This window comes from Columba livia, chromosome 13 (genome assembly GCF_036013475.1).
Source record: "Columba livia isolate bColLiv1 breed racing homer chromosome 13, bColLiv1.pat.W.v2, whole genome shotgun sequence".
Taxonomy (NCBI): domain Eukaryota; kingdom Metazoa; phylum Chordata; class Aves; order Columbiformes; family Columbidae; genus Columba; species Columba livia.
Window position 1 is genome coordinate 13,667,948 of NC_088614.1, and position 21,697 is coordinate 13,689,644.

The 21,697-nt window shown below is 42.0% G+C and overlaps 1 protein-coding gene across 1 annotated transcript; it reads left to right on the forward strand.

The window, feature by feature from the left end:
• The first annotated feature begins 7,325 nt into the window (after positions 1-7,325).
• On the forward strand, positions 7,326-10,673 carry POP4 (POP4 homolog, ribonuclease P/MRP subunit). Its single transcript, XM_065029263.1, has 7 exons — positions 7,326-7,385; positions 7,489-7,541; positions 7,692-7,915; positions 9,195-9,272; positions 9,473-9,534; positions 9,885-9,986; positions 10,303-10,673. Exons 1-7 carry the CDS (start codon positions 7,379-7,381, stop codon positions 10,437-10,439), a joined length of 663 nt encoding a protein of 220 aa, XP_064885335.1. The 5' UTR covers positions 7,326-7,378; the 3' UTR covers positions 10,440-10,673.
• Positions 10,674-21,697: the final 11,024 nt, after the last annotated feature.

Sequence of the window (21,697 nt, forward strand, 5' to 3'; positions counted from 1 at the left end):
GGGAACATTAAAAAGAAAAAATGCTGCCTACATGCATCACCAGCCCAGTGTGACGGGTTATACATAACCTGCATGACTATACACTGCTCCCAAACAGCTGGGCAAAGGCACTGTCACCTCACTGCCTTGGGCAGCAGTGCAGGACACTGTGAGTTCAGGTGCTGACTGCAGCAAAAGGGACAACATGAGATTTGTTGAGCCAAGTTTCAACACACAAATACTTCCTACTTGTTTTCTCTCTGGGTCACACTACCTGAATTCATGAAGACACACATGTCCTACAGGCAGGATTCACGTGAGCTGGGTGTTGTGACAGATACATTCAAACCAGCAGGATCTAAAGCTACAGGGAGCCTCAGTAGTTGAAGCTTTCACGTGTGTGGACTCAGCAATGCATCCCTTTGGAGGGGTGCACACTGGCTCATTTTATTAAAAAGAATGGTTAATTCCTGACAGCCTAATTGTATTGCTTTGAAATAGTCTGGCAGGAACAGGGCCTGCTGATAGTGATGCCTTTGAGAAAGATGCCTCATTACAGAGGAAAAATGAGAAATTTTTATCTGTTTAATTAATGAACCTTTTCAACTTTCTGGGGATTTCATCCCGGTTCCTAACTCCAGGCATTGGCTGGTCCAAGCTGTACAGCAGACGCTGCCCTGCACAGCCAGAGCCTCTTGCTTCTCCATGGGCTTGGGCAGCAGGAACAGCCCCTGGGCTGGGGGGTGCCCTTGTCTGGACTCTGACCCCAGCACTTTGTGCTTAAACACTTTCTGGAAATGCAACAAAAGATGCTTCAGTGAAACATAAATTATTTTAACATAAGCCTTGTGCGAAAAGTGCCTCTTCCTTCCTGTCACCTTAGTCCTAGTAAAAACCGTTTCATCTTACTCCAGGGCCCCAAGGCCAAGTTATACACAGTGTATGTAAAACCCTTCTCTGTGTTTAGGAGTTCACTGCGTGTGGTCATAGAATCATAGAACAGATTTGGGTTGGACCTTCAGAGCTCATCCAGTGCCACCCCTGCCATGAGCAGGGACATCTTCACCAGCTCAGGTTGCTCAGAGCCCCGTCCAGCCTGGCCTGGGATGTCTCCAGGGATGGTTCATCCACCACCTCTCTGGGAAACCTGGGCCAGGGTTTCACCACCCTCAGTGTAAAAAATTTCTTCCTCATGTCTAGCCAGGATCTCCCCTCTTCTAGTTTAAAACCATCACTCCTTGTCCTGTCATAACATGCCCTTCTAAAAAGTCTGTCCCCATCTTTCTTATAGACGCCTTGACAGGTGGATGTCCTGGCCCTGCCAGAAGCTTTGGAGGTGACCAGAGGAAGCACCCTGGCTGCAGGGGAGCACGAACACTGCAGCAGCCACTGCGCTGCAGCATGAAGCGCTCAGAGGTATCGCTTCTCTATTGCACTATATTACAAACAGTAACATACAGTACGCAGTAACACATTTTTGGCCAAAACCTACGTACCATGGGTAAAGTCCCAAGTCAAGACAACCAACCATGTCACACAGGCTTGCAGAATTTGACAACCCATTTTTTGAGAAAAGCCTAAACATTTTTAATTAAAATCCACTATAATTGATTTTTGAGCCTCAAACCTTTTTATTTGTATTCCTTTTAAATTTTAATGAATTATGTTAATTTTATAGAGTTTAACCAAAACTGAATGAAATATATTAAACTATTCAATCTGCAATAAATCCAATTACTATTATTACTTTATAACTTATCATTTTAATACCCATTTTGCATCATACATCCCTGTCACATATGAGCCAATGTTAATTATGTTTTAAAATAAAATATTCAACAAGACCTAAATGAAACTCAAAGAACAGCAAAAGTAACGACTGTAAGACAGACTGTCATGGAATAATACATGAATGCAGGATGCTGGTATTAATTAGCAAATACAAGCTGTTCGGCAGCAGCAGTGGTGTCTGTCATCCTGACACGTGTAGATCGTACATGATGTCAGAAAGCACAGAAACCAAACAGCAGCTGCCGAAGCCTCAGTTCTCTGACTCGCTTCTGTTTTGGGGAGCAAGTGTTGCTTTTTCAGTGTTGCTCTGTGAGGCGGGGCTGGGTAGTTCTAGTTTGCAGTAGTTATCTCCAGGTATTCTAGGGTTGCTCATATTTTTAATATTTCAAGAAGGATATAGCTTCTTACTTTGATGTAAGAATATATTGGTGTTTTAACAAGTGGCTTCCTTAACTTGTGGTGAATTGAATGCCTTCAAAATCCTCTTTCCACTGATAATTTTACTGTGAGGCAGAAGAGGTGGGCGTATGGGAGAGCTGGAGTCTTGTATGCTAAAAAAAGCTGCAAACAGGGAAATACCTTCCAAAAGAGCAAAGAATTTTTAAATTTAGACTTGAAACAGTTAAATTATAACCACACAGAGCAATATGCACAGAAAATCCTCAGCAGAGAGCACCAAGAAGCCCTCGGCAGGCAGGAGGGCCGGGCACGGGCAGCTCACCCTGGTCTCGGTCTGCCCTCTGGTGCCAACAGCCTCAGTGACAGGGCCGGGGCTTTGCAGCCAGCCTGCCAAAAAGACCTACTTCTTTCTTGGCGTTCACTTTAAAACCTGGGGTTTAAATCATTGAATCATTTGAGCATTATTATTTGCCTTCTGATTTCTGTGCTATTAAGTTACATCGGATTTTGTTTCCAAGCTTCTTCTTATTTTCTTCACGTGCACAAAAAGTCTCTTTTGTTTACCCTTATGTGGTATTTGCAATTTAAGATGACAAGGAGCCAGGACTGTAAAGAAATAATGAACCTTCAGCCAGAAAGAACAGTATAGCAGATGAGGGGGAGCACAGCTCTTCCTAATCCATGACTTAAAAGATGAGATGACAAACAAGAAAAAATTATGGAAAATATATGGAAAAGAAACATTTGTGATATACAGGGCACATCAAAACACAACGCTCATCAACTGACCACAGCCATCTAAAATCAGTCAACCAGACCCATAATATGCAAGAGTTTGGGCTGCCACACACAAAACTTAGAAACGTTCTTCTAGCAAATCTACGCTGACATTAAATGAAAATGTAGGCCGCTAATACCAAATACTCTGTCCACCCAGCTGGCAAATGGCAGGTCTCATCCTGCCCACCCCACTGTTACCCCCAGACACAACCCTTTCCTAGATGGGTTTTTCCAGGGCACCCATGAGTACAGAATCCCTGGAATCGCACGGCGCAGGTTTACCAGCACAGGTGGGGCGAGGAGAGAGCAGGGTCCGCGGAGCAGGGTCAGCCCAGACGCCCAAAACCTCTGGCAGGGCTCAGCTCTGCGCCCCCCGCAGGGCCAGAGAAGATGTCGGTGGGAGCAGGACCAGGCAGCCACCCAGGACAGCGGCGGGACCTCTGCAGGCCAGCAGCATGATGCTTCAGCAAAGCCCTGGGAAAAGGGGGAAATGGCATCAGAGAGAGGAAATCAGATCAGAAGTTTCTAAACAGAAATTCTTTTCACAAGTACAGATGTCCCTGGGGACTAAATTCAGCTGCTAATGTGATTTGGTCAAGAGGAATAAACAATACTGAGAGCTCAAATGTTTGCTGAGACAGTCCTAGAGAATTATGATATTTATTTCTTGTAGCAATGACAATTAGCTAAAGTATAACAGTTGTTATGGCTGAGTCACTTTTTACACACATCAGTTTACGTACTTCCGCTCATCTCTCACTTCAGTTCATAATTACTCTCTTAAGACCAAAACCAACAGAGAAACAAACAAATAAAACCCCAAAAAGCACAAACAAACAAAAAAAACCACACACATAAAAACCCAAACCAAACAAAAAAAAACAAACAAACAACAAAAAAACCCCAACCCACCAAACAACAACATTGATCTTCTATTCTTGTATCACACAAATATCTCTAAATACTGGTTTTGGGTCACTCCGCATCTTAAGTTTTAGCTTCTTCTGACTGTTGATATAAAGCTCTTCCTAGAATTGCTCCCTCATTCACTCAGCTTTCCCCAGGACACTTACCTAGCCTGGCCTCACCAATTTTTTTCCCCATCACTGTAATTCAGCAATACCTACAGGTGCAGCAATATGGCCCCCTAGTGCACACAGTTAGATTGCTTCAATTTTGGGGTCTTGCATAGTTTTATTTTTTGTTATTATTTCTAGAGAGAAACAAAGCCATACATAGATTTAATAGAATAAGAAATGCCAATCCTGGTACCTATAACTTGGTATTAATAAAATATATGAGGGATCTATATCACTATAAACCTATTCCAAGGTGATTTACTTGAAGCAAAAAGCTTCAGAAGTCTAACACACTAAGGCAGAGCAGGTGATGCTGTACATTCGGAAACATGCATTATACTAATTTTGTTGGCGTATTTCCGTCTCTGAGCCTTCTTTTTCTTATCTAAAAGCTGTCTTTGCATATTCCATGTTTCTCAGTTCCTTCACCCATTCTTTTTCATGTTTATGTGATGAGAGTCTCGACTCCTGATGCGAAGCGTTCTTGCTGGGACACACACTAACGCACTCATCTCGCTCCCTCAGACATCATATCTGAAGATAAATTGGGAAATGAAGATGTAGAGCTGTTGGAAGAGACTGGCTTCCCCAGGCACCAGTTTAGCCTGGATCATTGGATTTACAACACCAGCGCCGCCAAAACTGATTTGACTATTAATCCCTGAAGTGCCCTAGGAATTGCAGCATAAATCCAGTGAAGGAGCACTCATATGGCCCTAAAGACCCATAGTGCTTATCCCGGTACTCCATTCATGAAAACTGATCTTTTCTTAGTAGCAATGACAACTCAAGGAGTCCGTGCTTTGTAAAACCAAGAGATCCGCTTGCTGTGGCAATGTACTTAACTGCCAGGAGGCCTGTGACACAAACCAACCGGTGCTCACACTTAATACTCTGCAGAGACAGGATCTTTGTTCTTTACACACATACAGAGATCTACAATTTCATTCCCTGTCAGGGATCACTTTAGTGCCTTTGTGCTCCACAGCAGCACTCAACAAAAACATCCTATTTCCTATACCCTGTCTCAGTAACTTGCTCCCTAAGTATCCTTTACCAAGCAGTGCTTAATTTTATCTGCTAAGCCATTATCCCCCGTGACTAGAATATAAACCTCTTCTGTATTTGGAGCACCATCATGTCTGTGCAGAGGGCAACATGAGCTGGGACTAATCTGGCAAGGAAAAGTAATTGGCTGCTCTGGTTTCAAAGTACCTCTGTATTGTCCAGCAAGCAAGACGCTGTCCTGTCCCGGGAGGAGAGAGGCAGCAACATATCAGAGGAGGCAAACCCCACATTTGTAAATCCTGAGCAGGGGAGATCTGCAGAACCAGCAAGGCAACAAAAGGTAGAAGGTGAGGGGGCTGCAGGATGGAAAGGTGGAAATGGGTGAACTAACATCCCTTGTGGGCACAACTGCAGGATAAGGGAGAAGAAATGAGGGTTGACGTGTCAAGGCTGCCAGTCACAATGGGTGTCCAGATTCTAAAGCAGTGCTGTTACTATGGGGAGGACACCAACATTCAAACAACGTCCTGTTGCTGGGCACCACTGAAAGAAGTCTGTTCCCATCCTCTTGACATCCACCCTTGACATTAATAAACATTTATGAGATCCCTTCTTGGCCTGCTCTTCTCCAGGCTGAACAGATGGAGCTCTCTCAGTCTCTCCTCATAAGAAAGCTCTTCTTACCCTGGCCTCCTGTGTGGCCAACAGCTCAAACGCGTAGCCAAGGCTGGTGTGCTGAGCACCTGACTTGTGCCAGGGTCAGTTTTGAGTAAGTTCCTTCGGGGCTGAACTTGACCTGGTCTCAAACAGTGCCCAGGCTCCTGCTCCCCTGGGCTGGCGGGCCACAGCAGCACCATCCCCACAGGCCCGCACCCGGCTGCAGCACCTCGGGGAAGCCCTGCGAGCTTTACACGCTATTTTCAGCACATCACAGTATCACAGTATGTTTGGGATTGCAAGGGACCTCAAAAGATCATCCAGTCCAATCCCCCTGCTGGAGCAGGAACGCCTCGGTGAGGTCGCACAGGAACATGTCCAGGCAGGTTTTGAATGTCTCCAGAGAAGGAGACTCCACAACCCCCTGGGCAGCCTGTTCCAGTGTCTGTCATCCTCACTGAGAAGAAGTTTTTTCTCAAATTTAAGCAGAACCTCTTGTGTTCCAGCTTGATCCCATTACCCCTTGTCCTATCATTGTTTGCCACCGAGAAGAGCCTGGCTCCATCCTCATGGCACTCACCCTTTATATATTTATAAACATTAATAAGGTTCCCCCCTTAGTCTCCTCTTCTCCAAACTAAAGAGCCCCAGCTCCCTCAGCCTTTCCTCACACGGGAGATGCTCCACTCCCTTAATCATCTTGGTTGCCCTGCGCTGGACTCTCTCCAGCAGTTCCCTGTCCTGCTGGAACTGAGGGGCCCAGAACTGGACACAATATTCCAGGTGTGGTCTCACCAGGGCAGAGTAGAGGGGCAGGAGAACCTCTCTGACCTACTAACCACTCCCCTTCTAATACACCCCAGGTACCGTTGGCCTTCCTGGCCACAAGGGCACAGTGCTGGCTCATGGTCATCCTGTTGTCCCCAGGACCCCCAGGTCCCTTTCCCCTACACTGCTCTCTAACATGTAATTTCCCAACCTATACTGGAACCTGGGGTTGTTCCTGCCCAGATGCAGGACTCTACACATAACTGAAGAGAAGCTGCTAAATTAATGCATACCGTGATTAAGTTACAAAAGACATACCCATCATTAACCAATTGACTTGACAAATGCTTTCTGACCGCCTGCAAAACGAGGGGATATTTTTCAAGTTTAAGATTCTTCTGCATGACAACAGGGAGACAGAAGATTGAGTAATACACTGTTTAGAAGCAGAGTGCTTAGTTTATATCTAACTAATAATTAATAGAGATATTGTAGGTAAGAAACCAAACAATTCTAACTAACATCATCAATTATTTTTAGTATATATTGTAGGTTAAAAATTTTTTTAAATTGAAATTAATATGCGTGAATATAAGCAACGCCAAGAGCATCCAGTCGTTGGAGCACTTACAGAGGATGATCTGACAGAATAAAGAATGCCTGCTTAACAGTATAATTGACTCTGCTGTTACGTTTGTTTCTGTGTTTCATAGGCTAAAAAAAGAAAAAAAAAAACAAACCAAAGCAAAAAAAAAAATCAGAGAAAAAACAACAACAAAACAAACACACAAAAAAAAAACAAACAACAAAACAAAACAAACACACAAAAAAAACCACAACAAAACAAAACACAAACCACACACGGCGTCGCCCCCGCTGTCGTCACAGCTGCGCCGGAAGCGCCGGCGGCCGCCGCGATGGAGGGTGAGTGCGGGCACCGGTGGGCGCGGGGTCCCTTGGCGCGGCCGCCCCGCCTCACGCTCGCTCCCGCCGCTCTGTCCCTGTCTCTGTCCCTTGTCCCTTGCAGGGGAGCTGTACCGCCGCCTGCCCTACCGCCGGACCGGCCCGCAGTGCCGCCAGGTACCGCCTGAGCCCCGGCCCGTGGGAGAGCCGCGGGGAGGGGGTGGGGGGGGGCGGGATTTTGCCAACCTGATACAACTCCAACTCAGCAGCGAACTCCTGATTTAAATAAAATTTAATTTTGTAAAGTGTCTTTAAAAATATCTTTAGCCTCAAGGATCAGAAGAGGCCAAAGCGTTTGTAAATGCCTTCCTGAAGCGCAGCATGCCGAAAATGAAAGATGAAGCTATCCAGGACATGTTGACTCGGAAAGCGGTGGTTCTGGAGCATTACTCCGCAAAAAAGACAAAGCCAAAGAGGAAGAAAACAAAAGGTTTTACTGCCAAGCAAAGGCGAGAAATGCGGCTTTTTGAAATTGAACCTGAACAGCAAAGGTAAGATCCTGGTGGACAACAGGATGACCATGAGCCAGCACTGTGCCCTTGTAGCCAGGAAGGCCAATGGTACCTGGGGTGTATTAGAAGGGGGGTGGTTAGTAGATAGAGAGAGGTTCTCCTGCCCCTCTACTCCGCCTTGGTGAGACCACATCTGGAATATTGTGTCCAGTTCTGGGCCCCTCAGTTCCAGCAGGACAGGGAACTGCTGGAGAGGGTCCAGCGTAGGGCAACAAAGATGATTAAGGGAGTGGAGCATCTCCCTTATGAAGAAAGGCTGAGGGAGCTGGGGCTCTTTAGTTTGGAGAAGAGGAAACTAAGGGGGGACCTCATTAATGTTTATAAATATATAAAGGGTGAGTGCCATGAGGATGGAGCCAGGCTCTTCTCGGTGGCAAACAATGATAGGACAAGGGGTAATGGGATCAAGCTGGAACACAAGAGGTTCCGCTTAAATTTGAGAAAAAACTTCTTCTCAGTGAGGGTGACAGACACTGGAACAGGCTGCCCAGGGGGGTTGTGGAGTCTCCTTCTCTGGAGACATTCAAAACCCGCCTGGACATGTTCCTGTGCGACCTCACCTGGGCGTTCCTGCTCCAGCAGGGGGATTGGACTAGATGATCTTTTGAGGTCCCTTGCAATCCCAAACATACTGTGATACTGTGATATTTTCTTTGTGTAGTAAAAGTGGGAAGTAGCTCAAAAGTCTGCACAAGCAGCAGCACATACACCTGGCTACGAAACCCTCAGTACAAACAGCAGTTTGGGGCATTTCACCATGAGAAAACAATCATTTTGTCTGTATAGCCGGAAAATTAGTTTGTCTGTTACTGGTCGTCTTTCCTTTTCTGTAGCTAAATATGACAAGAAATTAAACCCAAATACAGTCACCTCTGATTTAAGCTTTTGAAGTTAAACTGCCTGTGACCAGAGTCAAAACTGCATCGGGTTCCTTGCACTAATGCATGTTGAATAAAGCCCTGGCTGTTGCCAACCTGAAGTGAGGAGGAGAAATCTCCTTCATCTGAGGTGCAGCCCGATCCTCTAAAACACATCACTGGTTTGGTTGAGAGCGAGAAACATATTTAGTTTGTGCTTTTTTATAAAGCAGACCTGTTATTTGGAGCGGGTTACCTCATGGGCTGAGTTACGAGAGCAGCCTACAGAACTTATGGTAGTCTTAACTCTGTTGTTAATATAGCTTAATTATTTAAAAAAAATCTATTGATTTCTGAAGTAAGTTCTTGTATAATGCTTTTTTTTTTTCTTTTTACTGCAGATACGCACTCTTTCTACCCCTGCACGAACTCTGGAAACAGTATATCAGAGACCTTTGTCATGGGCTTAAACCAGATGCGTAAGTTGAGATATTTTAAAATTAGTGTAGTTTTGATGTAGTAGGTATTTCCTGTTTTACTGAGTTACTGCTAGGAACATCACAGTAACTCGGTAAGTATGTAAGTGTTATTTCTGTAAGCTTTGGCCATTATTTCAATAATTATTGTAACATTTTGTAAACCTAACTTTCCATATAATTTTGTTTCCCTCTTCTCCAAGGCAACCACAGATGGTTCAGAGCAAGCTGCTGAAAGCCGATCTCCATGGAGCTATTGTTACAGGTACTCTGCTTGTTTTCTTTTACAAAATCACCTGAAATTCAGTAGACATTCCTATATTTCAGGTGTTTTTAAAAATTCCTTTCAGTACCATCAACTCTCGAGTCACGTAGTTGAGACTGTATGTTGATTGATTCTTTCTCTAATGACCAATGCTAATTACTTTTCAACCACTCATTAGAAACCTGCTGGTAGTTGCAAACATTAGCTGCAAGTTTTACCCATGATTATTGTAATTGCATTATTTCAGAATATCGCAAAGGAGTCTTTAAAATCATGAGGCAACTGTAGAAGAGCAAAGAAACTGCCTGAATCTGACATTTTCTAATACATACACACTTCTGTTCTTTCAGTCACAAAATCAAAGTGCCCCACTTACGTTGGGATAACAGGAATCATTCTACAGGAATTTAAACACGTCTTCAAAATTATCACTAAGGAGGACAAATTAAAAGGTATAAGGTTTTTTTTCAGTGCTTTTCACAACTTGAATAATCAGAAATTTCTTAAACACACTATTCATCATACACCTCTGACTACATTGTTTTAAATAAGTGCATTTAGTTCTTTGCATAGAAGTCAGTCCTTACTGGCCATGTAGCAGTCCAATATCTTACCAAAAGCTCTCTTATTAGAAATAAGCAATTAAAAAAGATGTGGCAAAACCTCAAGTCTATGTGTGACTAATACCCCCTGGTATGTCAGTATGTTTTCATAACAGGGATTTATGTTAGTCCACTTTTGTTAATTTCTTTCCTTTTGCATTTTCAGTTGTTCCCAAACTTAACAATGTATTTAGCTTGGAGATTGATGGATTCATTTCCTACATCTATGGAAGCAAGTTCCAGCTTAGAGCAAGCGAGCGATCTGCAAAAAAGTTCAAGTTGAAAGGAACTATTGACCTATGATTTCATGGAAAATCAGAAATATTAATAGAAATGTCTGCTGTTGTCTTGCAGTTTATAGACCAGGTTTCCTGGCAGCTCCAAAATGGAATATTTGTAAAGCATTTCTTCTTACTGAAGAATGACATATTTGTTTTCGTTAAAGCAGTCTCTCAGACTGTTGAAGTTTATTGTATCTGATTTGTTATTTGTATATAACATTCTGGCTTTTATTAAACTTAACATGATTAGTATTGATTACATGGCTTCTGTTTCAATTTATAACCGTAAATTTGCGCAATCAAAATTACATCTTGTAACTCTGGGATAAATGTTATTGTTGCCTTCTGTATAAACTGGGTTTTATCTGTCTATTATATGCTTATAACGAGACTGTAGGTGATGACAACCGCTCTTTTGTATCCTTGTTCCTGGGCCAACATCAACATCTCTGCCTGGTGCAAGCATGTGCAAGTTGTTTCAATTGATATGTTTACCTCTAATATCCCCTTCCCTATGGTTAATAGTTGCAGATAACATGTATATGTGTGAAAATAGAAACATACTAAATCTGTAATGCAGCTCTGCAACCTGTTTGCCTACCAGCAACATACTACTTTAAGATTAAAATTGTAGAATTATTTTGATTGGAAGAGACCTTCAAGATCATACCGCTCAACTGTAAACAGTCACTAAACCATGTCCCTATGAACCAGAATCAGATGTGTCTATATTAAATATATATTGTCATGCCAGAGTGCAGGCAACGCACCACGGTACATAAGAGCACACAAAGCTACAAATTGCAAGATGGAAATGATCCCCGTTCAATCTTGTGCTTAAATTACCCCCCAAAAGTGTCTAAGAGTAGAAGCTTTTCCCAATTAATTTATATCCATGAAGAAAGAACAAGATGTGTTAAAGTTGTTAGACCCAAGTTATTCTGCCTAGTAATCCTCTGTGTTCTCTGAAATTAAATGCCTTGGTTTCCTGTGAGACATCGGAAGGGAAAACAAACAAAGTGATGAAAAGCATAAATCAGCAGAAACTTTCGTTTCAGGACAATTACCTAGTTTTAATTTTGCTCATAGCCTTCAGTGTAACATCTAATTAAGGCATCTGTTAAATGCCTATAATATTAAATTAATAGGGGGAAGCTAATAGAACTTTATTGGCATAGTCCGGTTAATTAACATTAAGGGTCTTTAATGGATGTCTTAAACAGACATCATCGATGGGAATGCCATACAAATTGGAATCAAGCACAATCATGTTTCATTGTGCTGTGAAGGACACACCATATGGACACATAGATGAACACAATACAACTTCCCATAGCTACTGGCATCTCCGTTTTTAAACTGTTTCAGCAACCTAAAAGGACAAATGCTGCCTAGCATTCCCCTTCGATAAATAATACCAAGGCACTCATTATTTACAGTGAGGAGTGCTGAAGAGATGTTCAGAGGTCTCCGGAAGGTAATCACATGCTACCAGCACATAAAGACGGCTGACAAACGAAGAATAACAAGAGAGCTGAACAGCCAACATGTTCAAGATGCCTTTACTGCAGTTGGTAAATCACCTGAAGAGGCCTTTTTGTAATGACTGTGAGGTGCTCCAAACAGCCCCATAAATCACTGAAGCTAAATTGCTACCACACACGACTGGTATCACTGCCTGCCCATCAGCTCCTTGAACCAAACCCCCATCCCATCTGCTTTCTCCAGCACACAGCCCTGTGTTCACCTTTCACTACAACACATTAAATCCCCCATTGCCTGTGAAGAAGCTTCCATAGAAACTGGGTAACATCAAAACCACCACTCACCAGACCTCCCCTGCTGATTCATGGCCCCCCCATCTCCTCATTAGTTGAGGCAGTAAATACTTAATAGATTTAATATTAGAAAATTGGAGATCTAATCACAGCTGTCTCTAATATGCCTCTTCCTTCATATGTTCAGCTCTGAACTGCATGCAGCAGAGACACGTTTTTCATTATTTTTATACATAAACTCTCACTAAAGAAAAAGCTAACCAGCAAATAATGAACAACAATCAACAATATACTGTCTCACTATGTTACATGCATTTCTGCTTTCCTATTACTATGTATATATGTATTTATAACCAATCCAAAATGAAACAATTGTAAACAATCTAGCTACTGGATTTTGAATATTTAAGCAAGAATGGGAAAACAAACAAACAATTTCTGTTTGAAACCTCAAAATAATTCATTGTAGCAAATGCTTGAAATTAAAGCCAAGTCATATCCAAGAAAAGACAGAATTTTCTATTTGAGGGTTTTTTATACTTCCTCTAAAAGATGGATTACGTAGCAATACAATGGGAATCCCCAAACACCTCCCAAGAAAGTCATATTAAATCACTGAAACCACAGCAGCATATAGGTAACGTTAACTCTATATATTCAAGCCATCCAATGTTTTAGAGAAGCATAGAGCGAACATAAAATTCTGATTCGGACTAGAGCCTTTTAAAATGAATTCTCAAGTCCTGGACAAGGTCACCCCTCCAGCAGACATCGTCTATTTTAATGTTTCAGATCTGGGAAGACTTGTGTCAATGCAAGAGGTTAGAAATAATTTCTAAGCCTCTTGCAACGTTTGACTAAATACCTCTTGTTAAACAAACCTTAAAATAATTTGGAACAGCAACACATTGTCCTTAATAAGTAGCTGCATTTTGCAAAGGAGAAATCCTGGCAAGGGTGAACAGTATTTTTTACTAAAACAGCGCCCCTATCGAACTGCAAAAGAAAGGGCAGGGTATGGCTATACAACTGCTTGTTCTGAGGTGTGTACATAAAAGGTACGCAAACCTGGCTTACCTATTTTCAACGTAATTTACAAATCTCAGGTTTAGAAACCTCAACTGACGGCACTGGTGGTGTTTTCTAATAGAAAGACTTTACAGTCTATCCTGGCCTGCTCCCCAGCCTATTTCTAGGCTATTACTTTCCCTCCTCCCCCCGACTTCTGCTAGGAACTATTCCCATAGCACCCAACTATTGCCAAACAACACTGATTTAAAACATGTTATCTTCATATACTCTCAGGCACTGACCAATTTTCTAATAACCATCACCTTCTATAGGCAGCTGAACAGCACGTTAAAGATTTGCAGTACAGGCCTGTTAATAGAAATCTCTTCCTGGTGTATTAATAAATTCAGTCTTATTTCTTTCAAGTCTCAGAATGAGCTCCTGGAGTCATGACATACGTGCATACTTTTGACTGATACACTAATCTTAATATATACAAAAATATTTAATAATATATTACAGTTAGAACATTAATTATATTGTTCATGTAATAGTTTTTGGGAAGTATGCTATTACCAGAAATGCCAAAGGACTTCGGCTTGACCTCACAAATTTTAAATCAATGACCAAAATTGAATATAAGTGCCAAAGTCCTCATATGCTTGTCAAAGGCAAAAGTTAAGACTTCAAAACCAAAACCTCAGGCATGACTGCACTCACTTGTCTGAGTCAGGGCTCCTCAGCTGAGCCACGAGACTCCAGGAGTCCCAGGCTTGCAACAGAATGTTTAGGGCTCCCTGTGTACGTGGGTCCAGCTGCCAACACAGACCTGTGACCACACTCTGGCCATACTCTATTGTACACACACTATCAGCCCCCAATGGACTCTGCTTCATAGCACTGTTATTCTGGGAAGGAGGGAAAAAACAGGATTTCACATTTCTCGCAACTGTTAAAATAATCCCATAAATCTGAATAAAATGATTTTTTTTTTTTTGGTGAAATTGTCTGCAACACTCTGCCATGCATATTCTTCCTCTAAAGAATTATTTCAAAATTATGGACTCGGAAATGTTCAGCTGGATAGTTCTTGGGTGGCTGAGGTGCTCACTGAAGAATTTAAATGATGTAATAGCGATTGAACACCCCATTATATGGCTGCCTAATTAATGTAAATGATAGTTATGTCTCACTCACAGAGGATTATTTTACACAGAGGAAAATCTACTCACTGCCACAGTAGCCATTTTGATAGTTTTTATAGGAGCAGTTGCATTATGGCTTCATTGAGTAAAAGGTAAGTAGCCGTCCTAAATAATGAAGATTGAAGGTTTAATAGTCCCAATAAAGAATCCTGCAGGTTTTTTATTTCAAAAATTAGAGTTTGATTGCAAGCGTATGATAATGAGAGGGAAAAGAGCACTGGCACGTGGAATCCTTCTGCAGCCCATGCTCCTTGGGAACTTTCATTTCTTCAGCACGGAAAGATAGAAGAATAAGGACAGAAAAAAAGAAAATAAGCTCTTCATGACAGCACGTCCAAGCTCCAAGCCTCTCCCCGTGACAACATCTCAGAGGATAAGGATATGCTGGATTGTGCCTGTAATACTCAGAAGGCTGACATTACTGGAACAGCTGCATTCGGCTGATCACGTACACAAATACCCTCAAATAATGTGAAGAGCCCAACTTAGACCCATTTTAGCGATGATATGCAGACATAAGCCAGCCTTGCAAACTTGTCTCAGAATTGTAGCCTATTACAGCAACTCTCCTTTGTGAGGCAATAGCCAAGGGACTCGGCATTTCTGTTACAAGACCCTATTTCCAAGGTTATATATCAGAGATTGTAACAGCTATAAAAATTCAAATGAGATTTAAAACTTGACATGAGCATTCTCACTTGGGATCTAGTATTTTTTAAGCAAATCTTTGCCAGGAAAGCTGAAAGTTATCCTGTTCCACTTGTTATTTTAGGTCTCTATTGCTATAGAATTCTCCATCTAGATTCTTAAGCACTCTCCATCACAGTGCCCAAGTATTCTCTTTTCTCAGCTGCATTTTTGGAATGGCAGTTCAGAGCTAGGACAATTGATTTGACATTTGTTTCTTCAAGCAGCAAACCTCCAAGAAGGGTTTTAAAAGAACTTCTGTTCCAAGGCAGCCACTTTTTTTTCAGCAGTAAAGCACCACATGTGTTCTAGCAAGTAAGAAGTGGCAACAATGTTAACGGTACCAATGACTACAAAACAAGCTGGCTGGGGATTTGCAAACAATCTCCAGATGTCTGCAAGAGATCTGATTTATCAAACATACTCTAAGCAAGATTTGCTGTGGGTTTGTATAATAGTTCCTAATAAAAGAAGTCTGTAGTATTTATTTACTGTCATTGTCAGTGAAAGGTGCTACCCTTATGAACATCTTTCAGAAAGGTGAGTAGATCCCTTCAGAATAATCCACAGGATAAGGAGAGAGCCACAGACCCTAGAAATCAAAGCTTGGAATCACCAGTGAGCAGGCTGACACGATGATGAGAAACTCTGGCTAGGCTTATTTTTGTGATATGATTCCCTTCCATACAGGAGCTGGACTGACATGAACACATCCTTTCCAAGCAGGTCTCCACACAACTCTCCCCATGGACAAGCGCTGCACACAAGTAATTCACCACTCATGTTAGTGGAAGAGGGGCAGAAGCACAGGCAGAAGCCGTGAGGCCATTAAACTCGTGTTCTCTCACCTTCATTCTCACAGTTCTGCCATGCAGTAGTTTGGACTGAAAACTAATTCTTCATACATAGAATATGGTGTCCATTATATCATAGGCTCAATACCCAAGGCGGGGGGGGTTGGAATACATACTTATATAGGTGCACAGGAGTAAAATAAGTGAAACACATGACCCATATTTTAATTTTGCATTTACAGTGCAATACCTCCTATTTGCAATGATTTGTAACAATCACTTTACGAAAACACTGCATGCAGATAATTACCTCTGTTACTGATTTGTTGCGGTGGTGGTTTGGTTTTTTTTAAAAAAAAAAGCAAAGTTGGGGCAATTCTTTAGGATTACTTAGAAAACCCAAGGCTTACCCAGAGAATGATAACATCTTCTAGTTTTGAACAATGACTTCTGTTTAAAACAAAGTTAGTTACTAAGGTGAACAGATTGAGTAATCAAGCTCAATTAAGCATGCGCAATATTCACTGTAACGACATTCACTGTTTGGTGAATTGATAAAACAGCTTTATTTTCTTTTGACTTCTGGCAGCCTACCTCAAAGAACCATTCATTCCTATTTCTACCCAGCTAGCGTGAAAATGTATCAATTTTAGCTACTTTGCCAAAGAGATTGTTGGAGAAGGGGAAACAAAGAAAAACATCCTACAGCTGCAAGCAGGAGACAATCTTGGCATCTACAGAGACATGGAGCTTTGATGGTACAGTCCACGCTCTGATCAAACGTTGTGTTTGTGTAGGAGAGAGGTGGTGTGTGCTTTGGAAGACAAGCCACTTCTGGGGACACACATAGCATGTTTCAAAAGACAGTTTTCTCCCTACGCAGCACAACAGTTTGTAGCTTCGTGAAAAGTACATTAATATCTTGTGACTTGGCTCTGAGGCACAGGTATTATTTTAATTCATTATTACTGTTGTTGCTTTTGTTGCAGCTAATATAAAAACTCTATAGAATTCTCCTCACCTCCTGCTGTGCCCAGAGCAACACATTTTGCTTTGGTACCAGAAGATGGAGCCACATGCTCACAGTTCTAAAGTGACTTTTTTCCTGTTGTGACAGAAAAACCATCCGAGAAGCAGGCAGTGCCTAGAAACTGCTCCCTTACCTTACGTGAACTTGCCTTTTTACTGCGTCTGTGTGAACTGCTAATCTGGTGCATGCTTTACCGTATGTCAGCTGCCTTTCTCAGATGTCTCCATAACAACTGAATTTCCCTTACTGCAAATATATTTTCTGAATTGCCTACCGTGTCAAAATGAAATCAGGAAACAGAACTAAACTAAAGCAGGCATTTCCAACTGCTACAATATCACACTTTTCATCTCCTTCATGAAAGGATATACTCTTAAAAAGGAAGTCGTACATGTCCCAATACCTTCAGTGTAAGACACTCAACTTCTCTTATTGTTAACAAGGCCAAACAAATGCAGATAATGTTTTCTTGTGCCCTAAAGCTTAAAAGTATGTGCTCATATGAGAGAATAGGCTAGGTTTGTACTCTGCAAACCCTTCGGCAGTCACTCAGAGCAGGACACACATTTGATGTGACTGAGACATGCCTTTGCCAGCAGTACACTGCTGCCCAGTGTGACTAGTTGCCACAGGGTAGGGCATGGTTGGTTTTTCTCACTATGTTGAAGGCCAGTAAACCCCTGGTTCTGCTTCAAAACCTACTTGCCAAAAAAAAAAAAAAAACAAAACAAAAAAAAAAAAAAACGAAAAACCAAAAAAAAAAAACAAAAACCAAACCAACCCAGTGGCAGCTGCTGTACTACAGCTGCTCCCACTCAGACCACGCACCGGGCAGTTCCCACCTGCTGCCCTGCGGATACATCCAGGGTGCAGCAGTGGCAGGAGCGTCTCTGACCCCCCGCAGCTCCACACTGAGAGGTGGTACAGCGAGTTTGCTAAACCTGCCCCTCAGCTGGCAGCGTATGCTTGTCCCACTGCATACAGCCACCTCCATGATACATTAAGATGAAAGGAGCCTTTGTAAAACGACATCCAAGAAGAGAAACCCTTCACTAAATGTATTAAAGCCTATTAGGGCTTTTCTTTGTTGGCTATTTGCTCCGTGTCAGCTGTATGCGCAGACTGCCTGAGAGAGAGATCAAAGCAAGATAATGGCATTCCTAATAAAGCCAGCAGAGATCTCTCAGGTAAAAATGTTTATTGTTAAAGAACACTGTCAGATCATTCCATGTCCTTTCCTGACCTGGCAATGTCCCAAGTTACTACAGAACTGCTTTAAATACACAGACTTAACTGTTCATTTTGCCACTCTTTCAGACTGATCTCAGGCAGCAGATTCTCATACACTTCCTTAGCACAATGCCAAAACCTCTTTATAACAAATCCTCCACCACAACACTTCACATTTCTCTAATGGGATATTAAAAATGAAGTCAGCAAAGCATTCTAGCAAAGTGGCTCACCAAACAAAAAGATATTTATTTTTTACAAAATTTAAATACAGGACAAAGCATGCTGCCTCTGTAACCCTGAATGCTGCAACCTGCTATCAGCAGTAGATATTCACACATGGCTTCAGCTCCCACCAGCCCTTGGGGAGCCACCATTTGATGGGGAAAGAAAAGAAGGGTGTATGTAACACCGAGTGGAGACCACAGCAGGTGGGATTGACACAAGTGTCATCCTCTACACAGAGCTTGTAGATACTACAAAAAGGTTTCACCATGTGGAAAAGCTGGAGTAACAGTATCTATTTTCAGATTTAATTGAAAAAATTGTACTTGCAAGTTTATGTCTCACAATTACTTAAAGGCACCCTGAGCGACAAATCTGAAGAAAAAGTCATATCAAACCTTTTTCTCCCACCATTTACTTCAGTACTGCAGCCAAAAGCCCAATTACAGTTTTGGTTGCCAGGATTTCTGACCAGTGTCTGTATCACCCTCTGTATGATTTTTGGATAATCACTTAAAAACCTGCATTTGCTTCCTTTGCCTATAATATATGAACAGTACTCAAAGTCCTCAGGGGAGTGCTGCATTTGGGAATCACTTTGTGGCTAGAAAAGCAGTCTGTAAAGGCATAAGAGAGCTGTGGGTTGGGAAGCTGCGACAGGACAACCCCTCAACATCAACGAAAAGGACTTTCATATTCTTGCCATTTGCAATCTGGGTCCTTTGCAGAGCAGCCACAGCTGTAGCAGTGGTCCCACTCAAACTGCAGGAGGTGGAGACATCTCAGTCCTGCACCCAGTGCACTCAGAGGTCAGCTGTGCAGCAAAACCACCTAAGGTGCCTGTACCATGCATCTACCAGGTTTAATCTGCATTAGACTACAAAACCCACAAAGGACACCCAGGCAGAACTTGTGTAGCATGCTAGATGTATCCCAAATACAGCACCTGCACTGTTTGTGCTCTCTCTACTCAGAGAAAGATGGAAGTCCCAGAAAGAAATACAGCATTCCTATTGTAGATCTGCACTGAAATGAGGGCAAGCTGAGGAAACCTCCAGGAGGAAGCAGAACAGGCCACGCTCACACTGCTGATTGACTGCCATGCCTGCAAGATGGACAAGACTTTGAAATCCTTTGTAAGGAGACCAAACATATCACTTAATAAAAACAAGGCATCCTACAATGAACCTCCCTTTCCCATATTTATTCCTCTCTAAACACAGCAGTGCACAGATTATAGGAAATGGTTTTACATTTAACTTCAACCCCAAGTGGTAAAGAAACGGATTGTATCTCACAATGTAAATTTGCATCTACCATCATTTAATGGATGTTTTATACATGCTATGTACTACTGTGTTTTTATGGAAAGGCAAAAAAATTACTTGGGAATTTGTTTTTAATTAAGCAATAAGGCTCAATGGAGTACTGCTATCATGCAATAAAACCACTCCTGGGGTGTTGTGAGGCATTTGGTCCAGATGAGTGCTTCAAATCACCCCCAGATTGTGATTAGATGATTACTCCCTGGAGTTAATATTAGATGGTTCTCTCTAGAGTTGTCTTACTGCTATTATAAAAAGTCTTCAACATGGGGAAACTAAGTAGCTTTTGTGCTTGAAGAAGATGAAGTTCGCAGTTTCGACTGTTGAGTGGCTGTCTGAGCTGTGTGGGTCCCATAGATCAATTCACCTATTTAGCATGCGTGAAAGATCATCTCAGTGCATTTCCTTGACCCAAACAGTTTTACAATTAAGTGGCTTGCTTTCTTCTAGGAGAGGGAAGGATATAAAGAGCAAACAATGCCAAAATAAAGCAATCCCAAGACAAGAAGCTGAGGAATTTGATTCTGAGATATGTATTACTGGCTTTATCTGTTTGTAGGGAATAATAAATCCTAATCGCTATTATGCTAATTGTATTAATGAAGGCTAATGCATGCAGTAGCAGTAAGAGATTCTCCCAAGTTGGGTGCATGAGGAGGTACACAGCCTGAGGCATTTGTGGGGGTTCCCAAGCTAATGAATTCAAACAGCTCAAACAGTACAGTGCCAAACTGTGGTGTCCTCCCCTGCCTCCCCCTGATCCTCTTCAGGGTTGAGGTTAGAGAAGAAATAATCCATTCTAAGACACACACAAAAACAAACAAGCAAGCAACAAAAAAAAAAAAAACACCACAGAAAACAAGAAACAAAGCTTCCTGCATATTTCAGTATATCATTAAGAGAGAAATCTCAGGAAAACATTAACTCTTGCAGGTTCTTCCACTCCCAAAAAGGCAGGATGGTGGCACATGTACATGGACAATTTTTGCACAGCTTGAGATTAAATGCAGAGCAGAATCCTCAACTCCTCCTTCAGATGTAACTCAACAGCCCACAACACACCTCTTATTTCACAAAATCCCTCTGGTTTCTCAAGCAGGCAACAATTTTTACACTTCACAAATTAAGATGTGATCTTTCACACATCCTCTGCACCCTAGCCTGTACCACATCTCATACCCTACACAGCCCAGGCAGCAATGCACTCTGTAAAAGCCAACCAACCTCTTCCACCTGGTAAGAAATCCCCACAGCTTCTCCTTCAGCTCAGCAGCTCTCCATTTAAAGATCCAGCCTGCCAATGGATGGGAATCCCAGCCAAGCTGAGGCTTCCTCTCTTGGTTTCCAGAATGTCAGCAGAACACCTTGAAAAAAAACACTGCCTTTCTATTTTCCCTTATATTTGAAGACCATGAAAGGAAACATAGATTTTCTTTTTTTTTTTTTTTTAATTTTCCCCTTTCACAGAGCTCTCTGCAATATGCACTTGATGCATAAAACTTCCCCAGGCAATCACAGTAGATGCCTTCCTACAGAAAAGCCACTGAATGTGAGGCAAGGCGTGGGTTCCTTACAAAGGGATGATTTTTCTTTTCTGAGTGACACACACACTCATCCTGGTCAGCAGTTCCAAAGAAAAGAGGCCAAAGCATCTTCTTCACATAAATAGAAGCTATATCCATGGGCAAAGCAGGGCTTATGAATGAAGCACTTTTAGATGTCTTTGACTAAACAGTCAATCACAGGTGAACACATTTACATCTTTTTAAATTAACTGATGATTATCACACTCTTGTTCCTATGCTTTTTTTTCCCCCCACTTAAATATTTGAAATGCCTAATCTACCTAAGTTTAATGTTTGAAATACCTAATTGTTCACCATGATTTATACTCTGAATATGAGATCACTGTTTAAATAGAATAGCAATGGTAGGAAGAGTTCATCTGAAGAACATGCACAGAATGATGTTATTCTGAAAGGAGCTGAGCCCAAA

Coding starts and splice junctions, on each gene's coding strand:
- POP4 (XM_065029263.1), top strand. Junction 7,542..7,691: donor CCGGCCCGCAGTGCCGCCAG/GTACCGCCTGAG, acceptor AAATATCTTTAG/CCTCAAGGATCAGAAGAGGC. Junction 9,535..9,884: donor CCATGGAGCTATTGTTACAG/GTACTCTGCTTG, acceptor CTGTTCTTTCAG/TCACAAAATCAAAGTGCCCC.